We start from the raw sequence: 25,988 nt of genomic DNA, 5'->3' as shown, positions 1-25,988 counted from the left end.
AGCCAGGCCCACCCGGCTGCCAGCCTGCCTGCCTGTCTGCCTGGAAGCCCCCGGAGCGAAGCCCCCCCCTCTGAGTCAGCGGAGATCTGATCCAGTCGGCCCGGTGCTCTCCACAGGCCTGGATCAGGTTTAAATGGAAGGTGAACCTGCCTGCCAGTCTGCGCCAGCCTCGGTGTCAGGGCCTGCAGTCCTCCTCTAATGATGTGCTTATCCCCTCCAGCAAAGTAAAGAAGGCTACTGAGGTGGGGTGTAAGCAAGGCCTGAGCGTTTTGAAATGGATCTCCAAGCACTGGCTCACCCATACTGATTAGAGGTAACGTGAAGGGCAGCACAGCTCTGGCTACGTGATGACACACACTCTCTTAGGGTCTGCGTTTAATAAAGTGAACTTTCTCCAAGTTTCTGAGGGTGCAGCAAGGTGGAGTCTGTAGTGTATAGAGTTAGAGTAGATATGTCGACGAAGCAGGGAATTAAGGACTCTTCAAGTGTTTTTTTTCTTCTATATTGCAAGCTCTCCTTTATAACCCTCATCTCCCATCTCTCTCACTTTCCAATACCTTTCCTCTCACTCTGCTCCATCATTCAGTCGGTGGTGGGGTGTGTTAAGTGCCAGCGCCACAGAGAAGCGAGGCCGTTATTGGAGTACCCTTTAGTCTCTGCGGTGACGTACGGGCAGCCAGGCACCGCCTCAACTCGGACCGAGACAGGAGGGCAGAAGGCACGACATGGCAGCTGGGTCTCGCAAACCGCACCACGCCACAAAGGCAGGCTTGTGAGCTGTAGGGTTGCCGCCACAGAGCTCTGATTGTGCCCACCCGCCCCTTGGTGTGGCCAGGTATCCCCTCCATGTTCAGCAAACAGGATGTGAGCAGGGGTTAAGGGAGTGATAGGAATCTGAAATGGGGGGGGGATAGACCGTGGCTAGGTTAGCCCTGGTGACGTAGAGAAGAAAGGAATTGGAACCTCTGGCTTGTTTTTACCTAAAGGCTGACTAAAGATAGCAATAGTGTGTTCAGGATTTGATATAAAAACTAAAAAATGTATTACATTTTTTTTTTTATTCAATCATATTCTTTCAGAAAGACACAAATAGGCTCACCAAATCTAGTCTCTTTTCATCTTTGCCTTAGCTGGACAAGAGTCCTGCTGCTTCTTTGCATAGTCTGGCCCCCGTGAGCTCCACGCACGGAGACTGCACTGTCTGCAGTAGAGGAACAGCACCTTTTGGTGGCCACACAGAGAACTCCAGCCATTCAGAGAGGCTGGGGTTCACCAAAGGGTTCATTTTGGAGTTTACAGCCCCACTGAAGTATCACACACTGGGAAATGCCAAATTATAAACAAAAACGAAGAACTTCAGTATTATTTTTATTTGTAGTAAAACACTTACAGCCAAAAATCAGTACAACATTGTATAAACACAAAGGTGCACAGCAGGAGGACAAAACTTTTTTTTTTTACAGAATATTTTACAAACAAACAAACAAACAAACAAACATGCAAACAGACAAACAAACAAACATGCACACACATAACATTACTCATTACAACATACTACAGTAAAAAGGAAATGACAACCTTAATCGACGATAATATATGAAATGCAATAGTTTTCCCAACAAGGTTAACATAAGTATGAGCAGAAGACCAGGAGGATGGCTTTTCTCTCTCCATTCTTAACCCCATCAGTGTGTGGTCTACCTCGACTAAATGCAACCCGATGAGAAACCAACAAATGCTGTGCAACACTAAAAAGTACCACTTCGCAACCTAGCTGTCCAAATTCCAAGGCACAAGTCAATGAATTTAAAGTGCTCTCCAGCTAGCTTCTAATAGGGTCTGAATTTGTAGAGAAATGAATGGAGATTTTCTATGAAGATTTTTCAAAAGTTGTTATGTTGCTTTGTAAGCGGAGTAAGATGAGAGGTATGAGAACCCCTTATGAAAACTGACACATGCGAGACATTTGGTGTTGCTTCCTGTGCGCATATATGAAAGATGAATGTGCATGATCTTGTGACTTATTCTGCATGGTGTTAAGTAGTTTTTGTTGTCAAAAATCCCAAAATGCTTTTCAGATAACAATTAAGTAATTCTAGGGTGAAGATAAACCATTTCTGTGTGTTCTGTGCAGTGGAAGCATCTTGCTTTTTTACGCTCAGGTGATTTGTTTTTGTCTTAATTTATGTATATTTTGTGGGCCAAAAAAATGTTAAACAATGCTTAGACATTTTAGAGTGCACTTAAATATTGAGTAACATTCTAACATTCTAACATTCGCACGCACGCACGCTATATAACAGACTAGAGAGGATGGAAGAACTAGGTAAGACTATATCAACATCAGAGCTGGTGACAGATCTTATGTTATGCAAATTATGTTAGATTCTTTGTGCAAGGGAGGTATTGCCTGATCAAATGACATTAAAAGAGACAGTTGCCTCATTTAAAAGGCATTGCACTTTTGTATTAGGTTAGGTGTTTGCCCCTTAAGAGAGCAACTCTTAGCATTAGCGTTAGCCCACGGCCATGAAACTGCTCCATCAGTAATATGGAAGATCCTAATGGTATTGAACAAATATAAGCTAGATCATCTTATCAAGAACAAATGCAAAATATTCTGTTACAACGATAGTGATGATTATGTACAAAAAAAAAGAGAGCCAAAATGGACAGAGGAGTCTGTAGTGCCTTTGGTTTATGATATACACAGGAACACACAGCTAGCCTGAAACAGCATCAAAACTGGGCGATGAGACTAGCATACGCATTACCCACATACTTTAAGAGCAGGCATACAACTGCAGTCAGCACACCTACAGAACAAATTCTGCTAACCCATTGGTAGAAGCAGAGGCAGCAACTCCCTTCCACATTAGACCACCATCGATGGCTGGGTCACTGTGGTGTACCAGCATCAGCAGGACAGAATAACCTGTATATACTCCAAACGGAAGAAACTGTGAAGAATCCACACTTACTGTTTTAACAGCACATCAACCCTTGCCTAGCACCTCTCAAAAGGCAGCTCAGTGCTACGATCAACCCTGACAGCTAACTGATCTCGAGGACGACAGCTCAAACTCTCTAGAGACTGCAGAGTAAAAACAGCACGTCAAACAATCTCCTCAAATGAACGAGCCCCAATCAATCCTCTAAACCCTCTTAAGAACGCAATCTCAGACTTCTTCCGGATACAACGAATGCATCTTCACAGAAGAACAGCTCCCTTCAAAAGACATAAGCCGCAGAAATGTACAACAATCTTGTGACTATGGTATGAGCTCAATCACACCTTTAAACACAAACTTAATCTCACGGTGCCAGTAATCTGAAGGCACCGACACACACAACAACACACATAGCCAATTCCCAGTGACGCATGTCTGCGATTCGAGTTTTGATTGTTTTCACAGAAAGACACTGAGGCATTGGTGTGTGTGCTGTGGTGGAGGAGGGGCTTCTTAACATACTATATATCTGATACAAAATGTTCTTTCTGATATACAAGTCACAACAGAAATAAATACAAGTACTTTAAATCATATATGGTACATGATTTAACCTGTATGAGATTCTGTACACAGATTATACAAAAATACATCCCTTTATCATGTGAAATGCATCTCTAATCATCAATGACAAAGGCTCCCCTCGGCTGAGTTTCCTCAAATAAAGACGGAAACTGACATCACTGATACTATACGCTCTTCAAAAACACAGCAGCTCATTCGACAAGACAAGAGGACCATGATAACCACACCCAGGCATAGACAACAATGACCAGTGGGGCATTCCCCTCCTTCCCCCATCTTTTGTGGAAGCACTTAAAAATTCTCAGTTCCCCCAGGACTGACCTGCACACCCCCATCCAAAAAACGCCCCATCAAGCCCAAACCCTGACCACTCCAGCACAGACTACTGAACCTATGCTTGATAATATGCAACAAATGCAAAAGGCAAGCTGGTTGGATTTCCAGCAGCTTCTACAGTCTCTGAGGACCGATATTTAAACAGAGAGGGAGGGAGAGATATAAGAATCCTGCTCCTGGTAAACATCTACAGACGACCAATCCATTCAGCAGTGATGGGTGTGTCATCTTCTCATTGGCAAAGGGGTGACAACCTACAAGAGAAAGTGTTGTTTTCATAAGCAGAGAAGAAAGAGCTCACCAGTGATCACCACTCGCACATTCCTCCACACCAGAGACTGCTGTGCTCACGCCTCTTTGTGTTTGGTTATTCTTTTTGGGCCGTATTCGCTCCTCGAAGCTACGTACTTCTCAGCCTGCGCATATTCTACCCTTGACTTACAACTGTGATTTGTGTGCCATGAAGGCAGTTACTCACCTCGGCCGAAGTCTTTTGTACACACTTTTCAGCTATGCACTGTAGTAAGTCAAATCCCACTACAAGGCGAAACACCATATCGCGTTTGAAGTCGGCAGCAGGCCTATTTCTATTATGATTATACATGCACAAATAATGTTACAAAGTCTCAATATTTGAGTCAAATTTTGGTTTTAAACTACTGAAATAACATTAGCCTATGTTTTTTTCCACTACAGTGTAATAGAAGGTAACATATTACATTCTGTAATATTAGGCTACAAGCCCATTAAATAATTAGTTCAATTACAGTAAAATGGAAAAGAGCTCGCCAAGAGAAGACCGCTGCGAGTTTTCCGACTTTGTTTCGACACACTGGAGCGCAGTGCATCTAGTAAATTTGACTTCACCATGAACCCATCATGCACTCGTAATCATTTACATTCTCTGCCGGTTTTCAAAATCATCAAAATCATTAGCGCTCCGTATGTCCATGCATTTTTGTCGTTGCAGAGGGTGACTGGTGCAAATATCCCAGTCATTGGTGGCATTGGTGGTGGACATTGGAACATGCATTTTGATGTCCCTAGTCCTCAACATCTCCACACCTCCAACATGTCTTTATAAATAGGCCGAGCACACGTGTTGTTTGGGTAATTTACTAGGTTGCTGAGGTTATGTGATACATAGATGCTTTCATTTAAAAAATGTGATGCATCATCTGTGATGCATCAAATTTGAGTTTATTCATAATACAGTTCTCCCCTTGCTTTCATTTACAAATTAAAAGTTGGGTTTATGTTTCCCATTCCCATTCCCATGGATATTAAATGACATTCCCAAGGTTAATCCTGATGTCCACGTTCCACCTTTTCTTTCAAGTTTCCTTTTATTTTAAATAAATCACACCTCTTTTGTGAGTCCACCTTCTTTCTGCAGTAAAGCGATGTGGGTGTGATAACGGCACATAGGGGGGAAAAAGCATAACTGAAATGCACATAACTGGGGGCACTAAAAAAAAAAGACTTATGTGCAAATAAGAGACTATGGCCCTTTGTCTCTCAACGTAGGGATTCCTAGTTCGAATAGGAGAAGTATGAACACAGAGAGAGAGAGAAAGAGTTCACCAGTGAACAAGAGGCGTCTGAACATCAGACGGATTCCATCTGACACCAGGGACAAACGCGTCATCTTGCGTCTTCTGCAAAAGCTTCTAGAGAAGGACTGATTGTGCAGCTACAGAGTTCCCGAAGCTTCTAACCCTCAGGAAGATTTATAAATACCAAGGCTGGCAGACCCTCACCCCTCACCTGTCACCTGCAGGAACGATGGTTGTGGTGGTGATGAAGGTGTGGCATCCTTTTCTTCTGTTTCTTCTGACACCCGCCCCCACACAACCCCCTGCCCCCGTCCCCCTTCCTCCTTATCCACAGCCCCATCACTTGCCCTGGAAGTTGCTGAGCTCCATGTCATCCTTGCGCCGCCGCTGCTGGGCAAAGAGCGAGCTGAAGGGGTAGAGCTTGGCCTTGGCCGGGTACCTCTGGCCGGCGATGTCCACCTCGTAGTCACCGCGGTTGATGAAGTCAGGCGTGATGGGGGTGGGCGCACCGTCGGGGCCTGCGGGCGTGCTGACAAAGCCCAGGCACACGTGGCGCTCCAGCGTGTAGCTGTAGGCGCTGCTGGTGGTGACACCGGCCAACTGGCCGTTGCAGTAGATGGGCTCGCCCCACCAAGGCCACAGGTCCAGCTCTGTGTCATGGTCCTCCAGAACCAGCATGACGAAGCGGCGCGTCACGCCCGCCTGGCGCTGCTGCATCAGAGCATCGCGGCCCACGAAGTCCATGTCCTGCAGGGGGAGAGGGGTGTGGCAGAGAGGAGGGAGAACATGAGGGATAGACACATAAAGACACAGCTTAAACTGGCAACTAGTTATTTGTTCTGGGGAAACTGGATAAAAGTGACCAATTGTGTTTTTAAATGGCAAGTGTGACTAGAAAGATAAATACTGCTGTACCCAGATTGACAGCAAGCCCACCCATTCAGATTTATGAAAATACATATTTTTTTTATAATTCAATTTCTTTACATTTAAATTTTCACTAATTACCTTGAATGTGAATTGTTTTGTCTTAGGAGTCATTCAAATCATGTATTAATAATCAGTGTTGGGGAGTCGTGAACTACAGGTAATCAGTTTAACTACATTTTGCAGTAGCTTCCTGGTAGTTCAACTACATTCATATTTGCATAGTAATTCAAGTAGTTAAATTACCTTTTTTTTCATTTTTTTTTTCTTTACAGTCATTTTCTACAGTTTGTTTACAGTTTATTGAGGTAATCTCTGTAGGGATCCTTTCCATGTAGTCAGACACTTATAAATACATTGTGAGTCTGTCAGTAGTGGAAGAAAGTGAATTACTTTGACGCAAATATACACCCAATGGGATAGCCGTTCTGTGGTTGCCAGTTATAGAGTTCTAACTCAATACTGGAACGATTAGGATAATTGTAAAAATTTGGAACCAAAAAGTTCTATAAAAAAACAGGGCACAAGCTGAAAATGATTCCCTTTAACTTCTGCTCACCTTGTGAAACTGGTGACACACTAGCTACAAGTGCTTGTCTGTTATTTTTCCCTGTAGCAACAGACATATTTTAGAGATGTAATGGGTCTAGTCTATATGAAGATGACGTACACATGCATTTTATTCAAGGGAATCAAATCCGGGGTATCTTAAGTATAATTTAACTACCACAGGCGTTATTTTGTTGATTTTCCAACACCCTATTCATTCTCTTATAGGGATTTATTTTTATTTTAAAAACAAACTGGAACAATAGAAAATGTTAATGTGCAGTATTCAAAATGACGACTGTCACTTGCATCAAACCCTATTCCTGGCAGTGCACTGACAAGGGTTATGCAACCTTTGTTATAGTAATATTGCATGGCTAGCTAGCCATTCATCGGCCAGTGGTCAGTATAACTGAATTTGTGAGCTCCTTCTAGTGGTGCTCTTTAGGTAGGAGACGGCAACAATGAGTCACGGCTGTGTTATATAGATATAAGCTATAGATATCTAAGCTTGTTGAAAAAAAAACATGCAGTGATAACCTTCACTCAGGCCTACCCATCGGCCACCTTCTGCATCTGCCACTGGTTGCATACATTACACAATAAATTATAATTGCCTAACATCTGTTTCATTCCACCTGAATTTAATGAAGCAGCGAGGGGCCAGTACCGTGTGCAGAAAGAGCAGGGCTCTGTTACATTCAAAAGGCTTGGCAACCTGACCGACCTTGTCAAATTTGACCCTGAACTCGCGGCCGCACTCCAGCGGCGTGGTGAAGGAGTCCAGGTCCTGCCCCCAGAAGGCGAAGAACTTCTCGATGCGCAGGCTACGCAAGGCGTAGTAGCCGGCATTCCGGATGCCATACTTCTGTCCCACAGACATCACCTCGTTGTACACGTGCAGTGCGTACTGAGGCGGCAGAGAGGAAAGAGGGGGGACAAAAGAGCGTGATGTGACGTGATGGTGACAGAACAGCGCAATGGAAAAATATTTACGACTGATGTTTGTATCTAAGCAGGGGCGACGAGGTGGGACACTTACCTCAATGGGTACGTAGAGCATAAAGCCTGGCTCTCCTGTGTGTGTCATACTCATAACCCTGATGCCATTGGCATAACCCACACTCATTTCCTATGGGAGGGACACATACAGATCATTTAGAAAATTGCCCCTTCTAAAAAAAATATAGATATTGAACAGCCGTCTGAGAATAACAAAGGACTGATGAATAAGCCCAAGGTCATGATTACAGAGAAGATATGACCTACCTTACAGAACAGGGAAGGGAAGTGGTCTGGAGTCATGGAGACATACGAGAGTTCAGAGAGCACGTCCATTGCTCGTGGGCCAATCAGATTGAGAGCTGTGATGTGAGAACAAGCAGTGAGGATTTGCATTAGTGCTCTTGGCTAAGGCATGATAATATTTATATGCATTATATTAAATATTATCATGCCTTAGCCAAGGAATTAAATGTGTTTTGTATGTTTGCCCCTCTGGACGTTTATTTTTAACACAAAGCCCTTTGGTAGGAAACAACTGCTGTTCTAGAACTTTGTGAGAGCCTAAATGAAATGGAGTCTCGTATGTGTGCGTATGTGTTTTTTATATATATATATATATATAAAAACAAACAAACAAACAAACAAACAAACAAACAAACAAACACACACACACACACACACACACACACACACACACACACACACACACACACACACACACACACACACACACACACACACACACACACACACACACACACACACACACACACACACACACACACACACACACACACACACACACACACACACACACACACACACACACACACACACACACACACACACACACACACACACACACACGACTCCATTTCATTTAGGCTCTCAGAAAGTTCTAGAACAGCAGTTGTTTCCTACCAAAGGGCTTTGTGTTAAAAAATAAACGTCCAGAGGGGCAAAAATACAAAACACATTTAATTCCCATTCAGAACACATGAGGATAATAAATTGGCTCCTTTTGGAGACCGTGCCAAGTGTCGCCATATCGGAGATAGCTTGTTGACAGGAGTGTAACATAACCAATGTAAACATTTTCATACTACACCAACATGTATACAGTTTCTTGAGTACAGAATGATCCCCCCTCACCTGTGTACTTCCAGCTGACATCCTCCAGGTGGAGCTGTGGGTCATTGGGCATGTACTTCTTGATCCAGGACCAGCTGTGGACCTGTTGATCCGTGGGTGAGATGATGAAGAAGCTGTGGACAAAGATACCACAGCTGAGCCTCTGGAGCCTGTCCAATAACCTCTACCCTGCCTCTGCCCTTTGTCACAGACGATATTTTACATTTACACCAGGCTGTTGAGAAGGGTGTATGATCGAAGACTAAGCTGTTGACAGGGTATGGTTAGATGGGTTACAAATGTAAGCAGAAAGGCTTTTCCACCAAGGCAAAGAGAACAGAAAAAATTAATGGAAAAAAAGCCCTTTCTAACTGACACTCAACTCTGAGGCAGTATTTTTAGAGTTTCACAAACATGACCAAGCAAATTCACTTCTGCTTTGTGGACCCCAGACTTCTACTAACTTTTCTTAGCTTTAGAAAGTTGCAGAAGTGACTGATCTCTGTGTCCATTATGCAAAGGATCGCATAAGCAAAAGTCCAAAATAACCAGTAAACAGCTAGAAGACATCAATTTCTACATAACATCACAGGTAGATTGACCTTGGACAAGTCTCCCATCTGTGCTTTTATCCCCTAAGTAATTGGCCGAATTGACAGAATGACACCTGACTCCTTCTTTTTCTCTCTCACCTGTTCTTCTTGACGCGCACAACACTGCAGTCATTCTCATATCCGCCCCTTTCGTTCAGCATGCCGGTGTGGACGATGTGCCCGACTGGCACGTCCAGGTCGTTGGCACACAGGTGCTGCAGCAGCACCAGCGCCTCATCTCCAGAGGACTAATGCAGAGATGGTGGGGGGAATCCAAAATCAGAAGACAAAACAGGAAGCAGGAAATAAAGGAGATTCACCATTTAAAGTCAATTTATGGGACTAAAAGCCTAGAATTATCACCCAGGAGAGGCAATGTCACTCACCGTGAGCTCAAACTTGGTGAAGGAGGACATGTCGATGACGCACACAGCCTCTTTACAGCACTTCACCTCGGCGCCCACTATATCAAACCAGTCAGGCTTGTAGAAGGTCTTACTCTGGTCCAGAGACAGCAGGTCTGAGAGAGAAAGAAACAACAGTCCAAAAGAGAAAAGCACAGTAATTAAGCCATAGTGTTGCCAAAGATTAGTCACAGGATGATGAGACTAATTGGTCCCAGAGCCTGTATGCTGAGAATAGAGATGGCAACCCCTCACCCTTCCCCGGAGGGACGAAGTACTTGGCTCTTTCGAAGCCGTGCTTCTCCATCCAGCGACCCCCCTGGGTGTCCAGCCGGTCGTAAAGGGGGCTGGTTCGCAGCTGTCTGCCGGTCTGGAAGTCCCAGCGTGGAACCTTCAGCTCATACAGTAGGGCTGAAATGGACAGGGACACGCGCGCGCGCACACACACACACACACACACACACACACACACACACACACACACACACACACACACACACACACACACACACACACACACACACACACATATATGTAAGCACAAATTAAAAGTATAAGGAATGTATAAATGCCTCTCAATGCAATGCAAGTCAACCTTAAGATTTAATTAAGAATCAAGAAAATAAGTAATAACACTTTGGTCTTAATGTATACACTTGTTGCATGTGTAGGTAATTACTGTATGCTGTGTGGCAACTGAAGGGGGGAGGGGGGGGGGGGATAAGAAGCATTAAATCAAAGTTAGTGCAACACTCCTGCCCAGTTATATTTAGCAAACTTTTCTGCCTTCCCTGCTTTGCATACATGCATAAATGTCTGTTTGTCAGGGCCGAGTGCGGATGAGGGTGGAGGGGGGGCTACTCACGCGTCACCTCCATGACCCGGTGGCGCAGGAAGGTGCGACTGCTCTGCAGGTTGCCAAAGCGCTTGATGTCCAGAGGCCAAACGTTAGCTGTGGGGTAGCCATACGTCATCCACTCTGCCAAGTACCTTTAAGGGCAAAGACACGGATGTGGTGAGCTGAGCTTTGACGATGGAGTACACCTTACTCACTTAACTGGTTGCTTTTACTCAAAGTAGTTTTTTTTTTTTTTCACTCAATGCTTGTCTTGCCTAATGTAGAAAATACATCTTTGATCATTCTTAGATTTAAAAATCTTGTTACAATCTTGTTGGCAGACACTGTTGAGTCACTTACCAAGATTTTCACTGGAAATAAGCACAGAATCTTTCAACAGTGTGCAGTAAACAAAGCACACAAATCCAGCGGACATGAATTTCTTTGCTTACTTTCCAGCTCCACCAGCGAAGGAGAGGCCAGAGGAGTTCATACCGGCAAGGGCGTAGTAGCCGTGCACGCCCGGCGTCTCCCCCATTAGGCAGCGCATGTCTGGGGTGAAGGACTCTGGGCAGTTCACCAGCTGGTGAATCTCACATGACTCGAGCCCCGGCATCCGCCTCAGAAGGGCACTCAGCATGGGCTCTGTGTGGGGAGGGGAAGGTAAGGAGGTCACAGGGGGATAAACTGAACTCGTACTACACTGTTTTGCATTATGTTGCTTTTTTCCAATTGGATCAATTACATGGTTTTGGACACAGCGGCAATCAAAATAACTTTACAAGGGTGCACAATTGTATGTGAAAAGCCAGTTTTGAAGCCAGTCTACAAAGTGCAAAATCTATCTGGCTGGACTTGGAAATGGCACTTCATTGTCCGAGGTGTCAAATGTGTAAGATGGTGTTCTAGAGCGCATTCAACCGAGCATGGGCGTGGGAGCAGTGGTAAAGGCCAACCTCACGGCCACACAGCAATAAGCATGCACACTGACCCAGCAGGCATATTTAACAACACACCTGCCAACGACAATAACTTCCAGCATGTCAGGCTCAGTCTGTCAGTGCAAAACCTTGCCCCATACAGAAGTACACTCACGTTAACACAGCAGAACCCAACTTAACGTTCTGAATATCAGATATTTTCAGGTCAGATATTTACCTTTTACAACATTATATGTTTTGGCTCTGAAAACAACACACAAAACTGGAAACATAAAATTGTTTACATGTAATTCTAGGAGCTGAAATGAATAAATCACACTAACAGCCCTTCCGCCTGCACGCACACATACACTAATTCCCTCACGCCACGTCTAGTAATGGCATGAGAGAGGTAACGGATATCACAGGCCTGACCCCCTTCATGGGGCGACAGGTCGCCCAGCCAAGAGATGAGGGCACTAAATCAGCGGCACTCACTACGTTTATTCTGAAGCACAGCAGAGAGTAGCCCGCTCAAACTGGGATTGGAGGAGCAGTGGACCGCGCAGCAATACATTTGTGTCTAGAGGCATGCAATCAGAGAGAGGCAATCAGCCTGCATTGATTTTTAATGACACTCCTCTAAGCATTCAGCTTGTGGGAGCAGAATTTCCCACCATGCACCACTCTTTCCTAGTGTTTTATTACATTGGCATACGCTACTTCTTCTGCAGGAGTAGGACAATGGACTCCACTGTACTCCAACAGCTTGTGTTCTACCAGCACTCCAGCTGTATTTAGTGTACACAACACAATGCAGAGGGCTGACCTTTACCTATAAGCAAAGATCAGTCTCTCAAAGGGGACACAGTGAAATTACCTCACGATAGGAAAGTGTTGTACACTATAGATCATTTAAATAGGTTAGTGATGATAACATATCAATATTGAATTGTTATTTCAGATATAATTTCTAGACCAAGTCTGGATAAACTTCAACCAACAAGGATACGTTGGTTTCTTTAAACTTCAATAACTGTTGACTGCTTTTTAATGACACTTTACACTTTCAGACCAAATATTTTCAACGGCATACACAAAAGTTTCCATATGACACTAGAGCCTGAACACACTCAAAGCACACATGGCATTAAGTCATGTACATACAGTAGCAACATATGCAAACCAACAGAAAAACCAAACAACAGATAGAATGCATTCACCACAGTCTAAAAAAAATCAGCTCAATACAAAAATAACACTCACCAAAGTGGTCCCAGTCCTCCAGCATGTTGTGCACATCCAGCTGGTTGCGTCCCTCTGTAAAGATGGGCTTGGGGTTCTTCTCAAAGCCCCCTGAGAGGACACCCCCCTGCCACGCCCGCACATAGATTCTCCCATCCATGTCCATCACCACTGCAACATGCCACTAGTGTGAGCCACTTTATACACCACACAGACCAACACAACAGTCTTGGCAGCTTCATAAGGAATGACTGAACTAATTTTGGCTTTCACACCAAGTGAACATCTGCAAAGAATTACACTAGTGTCAACATGTTGGAGGCAAGCTCTCTTTCTCTGAACCAACGGGACAGGGCTAGTAACATGAAGTGAATACAGAGAGGACACACATTCGATAAACATGGACACGCTTTCAGTCCCATGTATTCCCTGCGGATAACATGACAGTATGTGGTGTGTTTAGGGGTGTTTACCAGGGGTGTTTGGTGCAAGAGGCTTCTCCAGCGGCTTAGTGAGGAGGTAGAAATGCTCGCAGCCATGCAAAGGAACCGACACTTTGGTCTCACTGGCCTGACCAAGCTCATATCCCCACTACAAAAACAAAAAGCACACAAAAAATACAAAGGCTTAGTGGCCTGCCTGTATTCACTCTGACAAACAGTGCCACTGTGTTAAAGCTGTTAGAGGTCCAGGAGGAGTAGTGCTTTTCACCTGTCCGGCACAGTTCACAAAGTACTCGCACTCAATGTGGCCTCTGTCCGTCTCCACCCCAGTCACGTGGCCCTTCTCCATCAAGATATGGTTGACATGGGTGCGCTCATGGATTTGCACTCCTTAATTTAGTCATTTGCACACGAAGAAAGGGCACCGGCACACGGCCCAATAGGAAAGACAAACAAAGAAGAAACAGAGAAAGGAAAACTGTTACAGACAAGTTACAATTTAACAAAGTCAGATCTTCAGTGTTTGCGTCTGTCAGTGTTAAAACCAGAAGTGCTGGTTGCTCACCATGAGCGGCGGCTGCCGTAGCGAGGGCGTGGTTAACATCTGGGGGTGAGACCACGGCGTCTCCGGGTAAGTGGAGCGCCCCAACTAGGTCATGAATGTTAACCAACGGGTGCAGCTTGGCCACTTCTTTGGGTTTTAAGACATTACAGCTGATGCCCATAACCCTGAAGAACAGCAAAGATAAAAGCACTGAGTCACTTAGCAATCCTGACCAGTTTACTCATTCATGATCGCTAAAACCACCATTAGTTAAACAAGCATGAAGTAAGATTGCTGCATTCACATTTTGGGTCCTTTTTGGAAGTAATGTTTATAGCTCTGTTTCACTGTAAACAATTAGGAATTGCAGTGCCACTGATTTATGGCCTTTTGTGTGTCAAAAAATGCAACAAGCTAAGCTGAATGTGTAAAAAGTGTACTTTAAATTTTTAACCTTTACATATAATGTAAATGGCATGTTTAGAAATATGTTTACCCTCCGAAACCAGAGACCACTGCTGAAGACCTGGGTCAATGATCAACCCGAGATAAGAAAACCACCAGTTTGTCACCGTTTTATTTCTCTGAGACCTTTTCAACAGTTTTCCTGAGGGGAAAGGTCTACTACAGAGAAATTCCACAACTGTTTGTAGAACTGGAGCGAGCAGAGAGAGGAAGAACTTACTTCAGCCTGGATGCCAGGCGCTTCAGTGAGAGGAAACGGTCCTGATTCTGAGCCAAACACAGAGAGCCAGTCCTCACGAAACCTGAATGCACACACAAACATACATGCACAGACACAGACACACACACGTCCAAACAGTAAATACAGGATCATCATGACCTCATGCAGTACCAGATAATTATCTAACGATGATAAATGCAAATCCAAATGGCAGAGGGCAAAGTGGATACCTCACCTGTTTTAACCCCTGTTTCTTCCTCCAAACGCTCATACAGGGCACAAGAATAGTCAGCCATTTTGCTTTCTATAAAGAGGGCCTTGGCAACACTGACAATTCCTGCACACATACGAGTGGTGCCTGCTCCCAACCTGTCACAGGGAGACACAAGATAAGCCTAATTAACGAATATAGGAGAAACAGGCAAATAACTGTGATTATTCAAGCTCAGTTTCTAAGGAGATACTCTGAGCTAATGTACATATCTCTGGCGAAAAACAATCACGAAAAGACATGGTTGGTTCCATACCTTCCTTGCTCAAGAAGTACAATCTCTGTCCATCCTAGTTTAGCCAGGTGATAAGCCACCGAGGTGCCCACTATACCCCCACCACAGATCACCACTCTGGCCTGACTGGGCAAAGGCGTCTGCTGTTGGGGGTCCGCTCCTGAAGACAAGTTTCGAGGGGTACTCCAGAGGCCCCGGCGGGCAGGCCGCGTCCCCCAGCAGCCGGCATCTGACAGCAGTCGGGGAAACAGAGCCGGGGACAGAGCCCTGGAACTCCGCACGCAGCTGCGCATGGCTGTCCCTTCTGTAAATAAACAGGGACGTTTGACAGAAAATACCCTCTAAGCATCCACCTAATACAGAAGACATCACTTTCCAAGTTATCTTGCACACTGGATAAACAAACGTCGCGAGCTAGGGTTTATCATGTACTCATTGATAGGTAGGAGATAAAGATAATTAAACTCAACCATCCCAGATGTAAGTTATAGCAACATGTATACAGCTAACGTTAGCTGGTCAGCTAGCAAATTAATACTTGGTAGGCTAATACGTTATCGCAAAAGTTACCATAACTTCATGAAATGTAAGAATAAGAAGCATCTAAAATGCGTATTCTTTCAGACTACACAGTGATTACAAAATGAGTGAGCTAACCTAGCTGGCGTTCAAGGCCAGCTTATGCTGGATACTGTTTGACAGCGCCATCTGAGAGCTAGTTATCTGTTACAGGCATTTTAACAGCAAGTGAACCAGTTAAACCAAAATGGTTAACTGCCTCTGGTAAACGCCTGTTAAAGATTTCCTAACAAGCTAGATAGCCAAGTAGAAGACTGCGTATGACATTCTTATGCCAAAAGAAAAACAACATCGTTAGCTAGCTACAGCCTACGATATGCAATTGACTTAACTAGCAAACAAGCTAGCTTCACGTCTGGGTATCCATATCCTGTTTACGTTATTTTTAAACTAGCTTTAGTTAAACGCCAATCTCCTAGGGTTGTGTTTTTTGTATTTCTATGGTCACCCGTAACTTCATCAGCAAGGTAAGTTAGCCTGCTAGCAACTCCACCAGTGCAACTTGAGCTCACATTAGTCACTTCTGCTATCCTAGCTTGCTAATGCCAACTCCCCAAGGTTAGCCATTCCAAACAACTGACCGCTAGTCAAATCCACAAACAAATGTAATTGCAACGGTCAACTCACCAAACAGAAAGTTCAGCTATAATCCTCAGTTAAAGTTATAACACGAGAAGACAATTTTATTGCGCCTGTCTAACTATTCCATGTTCGACTCCTAGACCGTGCAGTCAGACTGTATAAGAACTACAACTTTACGTGCCTATGCGCCTACACCTAGGGGAGGGTCCCGACTACCACCGCCTCCTTTAAGACCTGTACCGCATATTTCCAGGAGATGTCAGCATAGGTGTTTCCAACTGAATTTTCTGGCTTTACAAATACTGTATTTTACAGACTACACCCAAATCAATAACATATTTTCACATGTTTAATAATTAAATTAAACAAAAAACCAGGATATGAAAATCTGCAGACAATTTTATTAAATTGACAAATTTTCCATCTGTACAGGAAAAATAAAATCAACGGAAAAATGCACAAATTTAAACCTCTTACATCTCAATATTACATGGCATAACTGGAGAACAGAGAATAGTACAGCCATACATTTCCACACAAATAAAAATTACAAAATTGGTTATCTTTATTTTTTTTTGAGGACAGTTCTTTGTACAGAAAAAAAACTGTGAGGAACTTGGAGTAATCTTGGTAATGCTGTCTGATTAGGGGCTGCTGTAAAGGGATGAGAAGAGTGGTAGAATCAAGAATAGTTTCAAGCACTTTGAGACTGCAGTTGCTGTACCGTACTCCAGACAATCTCGTGGATATTCCAGTAACGTTCTAAATGCATTGATGTAATTTAAAACAACCTTGGGTGCAAATTGATTCTTTCACCAGAGTTCTGTGTGCCTCTGTATGCCCCTAGGTAAATGGATATCTGCTGTATTTTAATAGTCTACTTATCTTCCCAAATATTCTGATACCTTAGGGTGTCTGGCATGTGTAATTGGTCTTAAGTGACTCAGTATCAACCAATGTCTCTACAATACAGCTCAAGATGTTGGCGACACTACCCTGCAAATGTTTATTATACATTTGAATATCTGTCATCTGATACCTGGTCACATATCAGCACATGAGAATGTATCATTCACAGAGGCAGAGTTATTTTTATATATATCTATATTTATTTATATATATATATATATATATATAAAAATTGCATCCTGAATGCCAAGCCATGACATTTCAGGACAATGGATGATGGCACTCCGGTGCTGACTGCAGCTCAGGCAAGTATTGTGCTGAAAAGGTTGTTTAATCTCAAAAACTAAACATGATTTGAATGTCAGGGTGATTAAAATCCTAGTGACAGCTGTAGATGAAACTTTTTTTTTTTTTTTTTTTTTTTTTAAGTAATAAATTGTGATTCTCCCCTCCCTCCCCATACATACATCAGTTCATTAAAGAAATCTATATTTGCAATAAACATTCATCATTCTTAAATGATATTGTATTTTTATATAGCATCTGGAAATAATGTCGATCTGCCATTTGGGTGAATTGCAGGATCTCCTTGTTGCACATAATGTCACACTCCCACAAAAGTTCCATCACCATCACCCCCCTCCCCCATGTCCAGCATCGGCCTGCTTGTATGCAGGATGATTTCCCCAATTTCCAAATAGTCTCTACCTATTTACAAAATCATTATGCTTTGTGTTGAAATGTAATTTTCCCTTAGTACTTTTACAAGAGGCATTATTGTCAGGTCTTAGATCTCTGGATGTTTGAATACATTGAACTGCAAAGGATGTTTTTTCTCAGTGGACTTGAGACAATGAGTACAAAATAAAGGAGGGTAAAGGGTGGGGCACATGGGGCTTAATACCATTTCATGCCTTGTATGGGCTGAAAGGTGGTTCTGATGAGCTAAACTGCCACTATCAATGAGCTGGCACCCTTGTCTTTGATATCCAGGTCTCCTTCAAGGCGTGTTCTCTACTACAAGCCAACGACAGGAGAAGGATTTGTTCTGTATTTATCTGTGGATCCTTGGCAGGGAAGCGCTCCTCTTGAAGCAGACTTACAATACACAAAGCTCTGAGCTCTGGCCTCCTTCCACGACCCCCAGGTGACTGATATAAAAACTCCTCTCTAGCCTGGAGCCCTGCTTGTCAGGCCTCCCCTTTGTTCAGATGGAGCCCACAGGGACATTCACAGGTGTATACGAGAGAAAAGGCAACAAGAGAAAACATTTACACATGACACTTCACAAAAGACGAGAGAGAAAAAAACAAAACATGAAAACTCAACCCAATTAGTTTGTAAACAATAAATAAGGCTATGGCCAAACATACATACATAGATCACAAAAAATGTGCAATGATTCAGTTAGCAATTGAAAGTACATCTTACTTTTTGAAAAGAAAAGAAAGAAAGAAAAAGAAAACAAAAAAAAAAAAATCACACACACACATACAGTCCAAATGCGCCCAAATGTGGTGTGCAGTTGTTTTTCTTTTTGCTCTTTGACAAATGCCTTGGTCCTAAACAACGAATCCAACCCTTACCGAAAGCTTTGCGCACAAGAAGGTAAGCAGACCCCTAATCACCCACATCCAGCCTCCCACTGTCCGTGCCCTGTCCGCAAGCAGGCCTGGCAAACCTGGCCCATCACTCCTACACACCTGTGCCTAGGGCACAGCCTCTAGCAAGCAGACTAAAGTCAGTCCTCCTGATCACACTCAGAATCCAAGGCAAAGTAAAGCTCCATCGCCAACGCTCTCAGCTTCAGTGGACTCTGCAGTGGTTGTCACGGTGAAGGACAGACCTTTCCTTGGAGTATCACTTCAGGTTTATACGATAGACTTTGCATGGGCAAAATGATGTCCATAAAAAAAAAACAAAGAGAGAGAAAGAAACAAAGCATTGGTTCCTTAATGGTGAGTGCACCATGACTCCATCCATCAGTCTTATGGTAGTACCTTCAGTCTCTCACTTACGATCAGGCAGTCCTGTGGCTATAGGGTGAAAAACATTTGCATGCCCCCTCACTCATTGGTGACCAGTAGACATAAGCAAAACTATTAATTAAACTTTAAAAGCACAACTGCAAAAAATAAAAAAATAAAACGCATAGAACTGACCCTCTCTCTTGGGTGAGATGATTCCAAATGAACGGCCTACCCTCGAGGAGCGAAGCGGGCTGTGACATGTCTGAGGATGCGCAGAGTTCCATGGTGCATGAAGTCGAACCTGATCCCAGATATCATCTCGTTTCCTAAAGGGAAACCTCACTTACATCTGAAAAATGCACCTGGCTCAAGAATGCAGCTGGAATAACATTAGAATAAGGCAAGCCAGTTTTCAAAACAAAACAAAAAAGTGTTTTGTAATGGCTTGCGTAGCAACAGTCATCCCCTTTCTGTGGAGATTTGAAAACGCATGACGACAACAAAAGCCAAGGCAGAGGTCCAGTGAGGGCCCTTGTGGTGCAGGAGCAGAGGTGCTCTTGGGATACGGCTTCTTGTCCCTAGAGGGGACGGAGGGCAGGGGGGCGGTAGGTGTTGGGGACAGCAGTAGTAAATTGTACAGAGGAGCAGGACGGAGCTGAACACGCCCACCTGGGGCCGGCGTGACTCCCTGTGGGTCTCCCCAGGTGTCACTTGGAAGTCTGATGCAGGGCAGTGTGTGATGGTGGGGGCAGGGGTCTTTGGAGCCATGCCAGGGTTAGAGTAAGAGGGAGCGAGAGGGTGTGGGAGGGAGAGATAGGGGGTGATTGAGGAGTCTAGGCCTTTAGAGAGATAGAGAGAGAGAGAGAGAGAGAGTGTGAGGGAGGGAGGGAGAGATGGAGAGAGTCTGTCACGTATCAGGGTGGCCCCCATGGCACCTCTCTCTCTCTCTCTACCTGTCCTTCAGTTCCTTGACGACGCGCTTGGTAATGCGGCCGCACATCAGGCCTATGACGAAGAGCACGCAGACGGACAGGACGATCATTAACAGGATGTAGTTCTTGGAGGGCGACAGCAGCACTTGCCGGGCTAGGTCTGAGAAACCCTCAGCTGGGGCCACCTGAGACAGACAGGAAACAAGATCATGGGATTAACGTCGCTCCTTACTGTGGTTGTCGTGCATTACAGCATACATATCTGTGATTTCAATGCAAGTGGACAGAGGATACAAAATTCTGCTTTCTTTTAACCAACCTAAAAACACCTGTATGGAATGTCAAAGCCAGTGAAAGTGGGCACCTACCCTTGCTGCAAAAGTCCACATGTCAATACGGTCCTGCAGTCTTTTCTTACACTCGGGCTGCAGACGCACACGTTTGTCCTCCAGAGCCTCCAGCAGACAGGACATCTCTGAGGAAGGACGATGCAAAAGATGGAATGAGAGAGAGTGATTGAGCCAAATGGAGAAGCGCCCCCAGTGATTGTCAACTGTCAACTGTTAATCTCATGACCTTGTTAACACCAAAACACTGAACCTTGCATCTGGCCCGGGTCAACCGACAATTTACTTTGGAACTCAACTGGACACAGTTTGTAGAGTCAGCAGATACTCAATCATCTAACTCAGAATGGAAATCTCAAAATTACAGTTTATAGCAGTGGTACCCAACTGTGGGAGCTGAAGGAGATTCTGTGTCCTGCAGAGCTTACTTTGAACACTGATAAAGCCATATTGTTTAATTCTTAAATGCCCCTTAATCAGGTGTGCTGCATGGTATATCTACTGTTGTGTCTGCTAGATCTCTAGGAGTAAGGCAGAGGTCACAGGCCTATGGTGTGCTTCCCGTTACTCACGTCTGCCCCGTCCTGGGGGGATGGCTGCACAGTGGTGCTTCAGGTCCAGGGCACAGGCCGTGTGCAGCACCGGGTCCACAAAGATGTCGGCCTTGCTCTCCTTCAGCATGGTCAGGACCTCCTGCAGAGAAAAGGAGAGAAGAAGGAGGAGGAGGTGAGTGTTACCCACATTAAATGAGCCGGCATCACATCCAAAAAGTCAGTGTTCAATATGCCCTTCACACAGAAATGTAGCCTGTTATTTACGATACGATAATAATAGCTTTCAATTTAAAAACATTGCACTGAGGGATGGTGGTCTGAAGAATGCAGCATGAGATGGTTGGCTACAGAGACTGACCTCAGACCTCTCCCTCATTGTTACATTACAGTTTGATTAAGACACCTAAACAATCTGAATGAGATGAAGACGCTACCATGTTTTTGCTAACAAAGACAGTTAGTTAAAAGGACTGCAAATGTACACAAGAGCAGGAACATGCGCTGCAGTACAGTCGGGAGAGGCTGAGGCAGAGCATTACCTTTTTACACGCCTCCTGTTTGATCTTCAGCAGGTTGCCCTTCAGACACTCCTCCACCTGCCCCGTCTGCTCCTGAGCTGCCGCCTCTTCTGGACACAGCCGCGTGATCTACACACACACACACACACACACACACACACACACACACACACACACACACACACACACACAGAGACAAATACAAACAAGTCAGTGTAAGGTTGTCTACATTTAAGAATCACTTAAAGACAACCCAGTGTGCTATTAATATATCCACATGTAGTTGCAGCACTAGTTCCAAGTCATCTAAGGGAAGAGAAGTTGTGCATTGCACCCCTGTTGTGGGACTTGCATGATCTGTCACGCACCCGTCCACTGACAAGGTTATCACACACTCCTGCCAGTTTCCCTTACTGGCCCATAAAGCCGGAGCCTCATCATTTACAACTTGATTACCCGTCTGAGGGCCAAGGCTCCGGAGCTCCATAAATAGGGCCCCTGTGGACAGGTTTGTCCCAATGGAATAGCCCTCTCTCCCCCTCTCTCGCCCAGACCCACTTAATGTAAATGGTATTCAGTCCTCTACTGGGCCTTATCTACAGTGTGTAATCACGCCCGCCAAGGCTTCTGCCACACACACACACACACACACACACACACACACACACACACACACACACACACACACACACACACACACACACACACACACACACACACACACACACACACACACACACACACACACACACACACACACACACACACACACACACCGCTTTTGGGATGATGAGGGCAGGGATGGAGGGAGGACAGGGAGGAACAGAAAGAGGGAAAGTGAGAGAGGGGTGAAGAAAACGGGAAGTGAAGGATAAGCAAATAAAAAAAAATAGCAATGACAGTAGCAATGACACAGGGAGAGGAAAGGTTTATAGGCGGTTTTTGGAGCACGTGTTTGTGTGTGTGAGAGAGAAAGCAAGCAAGGGAAAGGGACAGGAAATAAAAGATGACAGAGAAATTAGAGGTCATGGGGACTGGATAAGCTGCTAGGTAGGTGTGTGCGTGTGTGTGCATATCTGTGATAAAACGTGCATGAGAGAGACTCCGAGAGATTAATGTGCTGTCGTGAGGATCTGACACCGAACACGAAGCTGTGAACAGGAAGTGTGACACAGACACACACAGAGAATGAAACCCCCCTCACACTAGATCTGGCAGTGACGACTATCATACTCCAGCCCATAGGGGTTGCAGGTGCACCCTTTTTACAGCTCTGCTCTCTAGGTGAGCCCAAAGGGCTGCCGAACGAGGGGTGGGGGGGATTAGAGGGCTCTTTGATCACTCAGAGTACCATATCACCGCCCGCCACCCTTCTGGGGAGACATAATGGATTGGCCCATGAGGATGCCTGTGGGACGAGATTCCATTAAAATGACGTTTCAAGCTGTTCTTTATCACTGGGGGCTGCAGTCCCTTGGCTAACTCCTTCCCAGCGCTACTCAGTCAACATTATTATTAGAGTGCCAAGCTTATTCGTGTTCCACTCAACAACGCTTCAATAGGCAGAGGTAAGAAGAATGATGGGTTTGTGTGTGTGTGTGCGTGGGAGTATGTGTGAACAAGTACAAGACAGGAAGAAAAAGAGGTTGGTTGTGTGTGTGTGTCTGTGTGTTTGTAAGTGTGAGAGTGAGAGTGAATGGATCAATACATCTTGAGGAGTATGTGTGGGCTCACCTCTTCGCTACAGTGCATCTGCAGCTGAGGGTCTAGTCTGTAGTCCAGGGCAGACTCCTGCAGGATCACTCTGATCTGGTCTTCACAGTCAGAAGACAGACGCTGTTCACACACACACACAATTAGAATATAAAGTGTACCTACGCACATAGCAAATATGTGCTTTTGTATTTTATGGGTCTTTCTTTGGTCATTTTGTTTTTCCAACACATTTTTACTTCTTTGTATAAGCTTTCTGTGCATAGGAACTATACCTCACTAACTTGCACAGACTTAACCACTTATATTCTGCACTATCTCTTTGCACTATCCACACACACACACACACACACAAGCACAAGAACACTATCTTTTTGCACTATCCACACTAGCAGCACAAGAACACTTTCCTCCTGGGCATCTACACTGTCATCTACACTGTCACAATGCCTATTGTACCATAGGGTCAGACCCATTCTTGTATCTGTAAACTCCCCACTCCTTGTGAACATGTTCTCCCTACGTGTATGTGATTTATGTATGTATGTCTGTGAGTTGTATAAGTGTATAAGCTACTGGATGACCTAAATTTCCCTCGGGATTAATAAAGTATCCATCTATCTATCTCACCTGGTCAGCATATTTGAGTTTGAGGCATGAGACGACCTCGCCCTCGAGTTCAGTGTCGTCGCTGGCTTTCCGCAGGATGTCCTGGCAGAATTTGGGGATATCTGCCTTACAGGCCTTCCTCAGCACAGGGTTCAGCCTGTAGTCTGAATAGTGTCATACAAGCAGAGTTTTTAGATTGCATAGCGGGTCACCTTTTCAGCTCAAGGCTTTACTCGAGGAAGGTTTGAATGTAATTGAAGTTATTTGAAGTGAATAAAATATTGTATCAGGGACTTCTGTCTGACCAGCAGCTGATACTGCATAAGATGTAAGCATGCAATCTAGTTTTATCTAGCTAAACAGCAACTGCATATTTAATGGCTATTACCACATATTTTAGTTGAATCTGTGGGCATTGCCACGGTCATCTCTGCAGTACATTTGAGCATAGGTCACCGGTTAAAAAGCATGTTGACACATTTGGTTCTGGAGTGAGCACCTGTGTTCTGGGTGATCTGTCTCTTGGTGATCATCTGTTTGCACTTGGGGTCCATCAGCTCGCTGTTCTTGTTCTGCTTCAGGCATTGGAGCATGTTCTTGGCATCGGACTCCGTGCAGAAGCGCTGAGACGGCGATTTGGGATGGACGGGACAAAGAGAGTTAAATGACATTATGGCAGAGGACAGGTGATGACAGGGGGTGCCGTATAGCTGATGACCCGTGCTATGCAGTTAGGCTATGATGTGAATGCTAATGATGCACCGTGACACAGACTTCACTCCTCTCATGCTGCCCAGGTCAATTTACAGTTCAGCTGTAGACGTTAGATCTTTAATATGACGTGTATGTGTCCTCTAAAAAGGTCACAACACCTTCATGAACGGTCAATCTATTGATTATATCTGACAGACAAGAAAGCAGTAGACTTAACCCTCAAGCCTTTTTCTTCTCCCCAGAGAGACAGGAGTATGGTTGGGCCTGCTCACCTTGATCATCTGCTTGCAGACACGCATGAGCTGGTAGTCCAGCTCAGGGTCCATCATTTCCGTCTCCTGCAGCTTAAAGATCTTTTGGTGGCACTGCTGGGACAGCTGCTTCTTGTTCTCCTTCAGACACTCGATCATCTGACAGGGGATGAGAGGAGCTTAAGGCGCTGATTATCTCAAAATAGAAATTATTATTTTACACACACACACACACACACACACACACACACACACACACACACACACACACACACACACACACACACACACACACACACACACACACACACACACACACACACACACACACACACACACAATAACTGAGAATATAAGGAGGATCTATGCACCCACAAAGTGCCTGTGTGTATTTATGTGAATGTATTTATTCTATGAGTTTCTCTGAACTAGCTCTGAACTGAAAATTCAGTTACAGGAATGAACTCCTGCCCTGAGTGGTGGGAGACACTCACAGGTGTGGTACTGATGCAGTCTTACCTGGGCATTGCCAAACTCCACACCGGAGCACAGCCTCTTGATGTCATGCCTGCAGGAGTCATGGAGCTCTGGTTCCAGCCTAATGTCCTCAGACTGAGAGCGAGAGACAGAGAGAGTGAGAGTGAGAGTGAGAGTGAGAGTGAGAGAAGTAGAACAGATAGAAAAAGAGATGGTGAGAGAAAAAGAACAGATAGAAAAAAAAAAGATGGTGATCGTGAGAAAAAGAAGAAAATGGGAACCAGTGGTTTGATGGAGTGGGCTGTCTAGCTGCTGTTCACACCCACATGCAGGGCCACGCTGGGTGGGCTATGAGGTGGCCCAGAGCCCCTGATTGAGCCAAGGACAGACTGTAAACTTCAGCTGCAGCACAGCGGTGTGGGGAGAGGGAGGTTATTTTTACAGTGAAGAGTGCTAGCCAGCGCACCAGTCTCCTCTGCCAGGGCAGGACACATGAGAGCCTTGGGTCAAGTATGGGGAGGTGGTACCATTGGCCTCAAAATTGTTGCTGCCTATGAGACGAGCAGAGTAGCTCTCCCTGCTGCATATCCTAAGGTCAACCATCCAAGTCGTCAA

At 44.7% G+C, this 25,988-nt stretch overlaps 2 protein-coding genes across 5 annotated transcripts in view; both read right to left on the bottom strand.

Moving 5' to 3' along the window:
* Positions 1-1,355: 1,355 nt before the first annotated feature.
* On the bottom strand, positions 1,356-16,621 carry pdpr (pyruvate dehydrogenase phosphatase regulatory subunit). 3 transcript variants are annotated; one of them, XM_012834720.3, is made up of 18 exons: positions 16,425-16,621; positions 15,240-15,522; positions 14,948-15,081; positions 14,713-14,794; positions 14,049-14,212; positions 13,752-13,873; positions 13,514-13,631; positions 13,062-13,211; positions 11,328-11,520; positions 10,903-11,027; positions 10,293-10,448; positions 10,020-10,153; positions 9,733-9,881; positions 9,062-9,174; positions 8,174-8,268; positions 7,947-8,036; positions 7,632-7,814; positions 1,356-6,175 (listed from the first exon to the last, which is right to left on the bottom strand). In XM_012834720.3, the coding sequence occupies exons 2-18, from the start codon at positions 15,509-15,511 to the stop codon at positions 5,768-5,770; spliced, it is 2,688 nt and encodes an 895-aa protein (XP_012690174.1). In that variant the 5' UTR covers positions 15,512-15,522; positions 16,425-16,621; the 3' UTR covers positions 1,356-5,767. The 3 variants fall into 3 exon arrangements, with proteins under 3 accessions (XP_012690174.1, XP_012690173.1, XP_031425156.1); XM_012834719.3 differs by lacking the exon at positions 16,425-16,621 and adding an exon at positions 15,876-16,404; XM_031569296.2 differs by lacking the exon at positions 16,425-16,621 and adding an exon at positions 16,310-16,395.
* A 139-nt stretch (positions 16,622-16,760) lies between these two features.
* glg1b (golgi glycoprotein 1b) overlaps positions 16,761-25,988 on the bottom strand; it is a 48,934-nt gene continuing 39,706 nt past the window's right edge. For both annotated transcript variants that reach the window (XM_031569295.2, XM_012834723.3), the window contains 9 exons: positions 25,416-25,508; positions 24,918-25,055; positions 24,431-24,554; positions 23,953-24,095; positions 23,344-23,445; positions 21,631-21,738; positions 21,110-21,230; positions 20,559-20,665; positions 16,761-20,375 (listed from right to left, as the gene is read on the bottom strand). In XM_031569295.2, coding sequence (XP_031425155.1) covers positions 20,208-20,375; positions 20,559-20,665; positions 21,110-21,230; positions 21,631-21,738; positions 23,344-23,445; positions 23,953-24,095; positions 24,431-24,554; positions 24,918-25,055; positions 25,416-25,508 — 1,104 coding nt within the window. In that variant the 3' untranslated portion in view covers positions 16,761-20,207. The remainder of the gene's footprint in view (positions 20,376-20,558; positions 20,666-21,109; positions 21,231-21,630; positions 21,739-23,343; positions 23,446-23,952; positions 24,096-24,430; positions 24,555-24,917; positions 25,056-25,415; positions 25,509-25,988) is intronic.

Source organism: Clupea harengus, chromosome 6 (assembly GCF_900700415.2).
Source record: "Clupea harengus chromosome 6, Ch_v2.0.2, whole genome shotgun sequence".
NCBI lineage: Eukaryota > Metazoa > Chordata > Actinopteri > Clupeiformes > Clupeidae > Clupea > Clupea harengus.
This window is presented reverse-complemented; position numbering and strand designations above follow the sequence as displayed.

What these genes read in the sequence shown, in the direction of transcription:
- pdpr (XM_012834720.3), bottom strand. Translation starts at nt 15,511, where the DNA reads ATGCGCAGCTGCGTGCGGAGTTCCAGGGCTCTGTCCCCGGCTCTGTTT. An exon ending in GTGCGCGTCAAGAAGAACAG is followed by an intron (nt 9,175 to 9,732) that starts GTGAGAGAGAAA and finishes CTTTGTCCACAG; the next exon opens with CTTCTTCATCATCTCACCCA. An exon ending in TGTCAGCTGGAAGTACACAG is followed by an intron (nt 8,269 to 9,061) that starts GTGAGGGGGGAT and finishes CTCACATCACAG; the next exon opens with CTCTCAATCTGATTGGCCCA.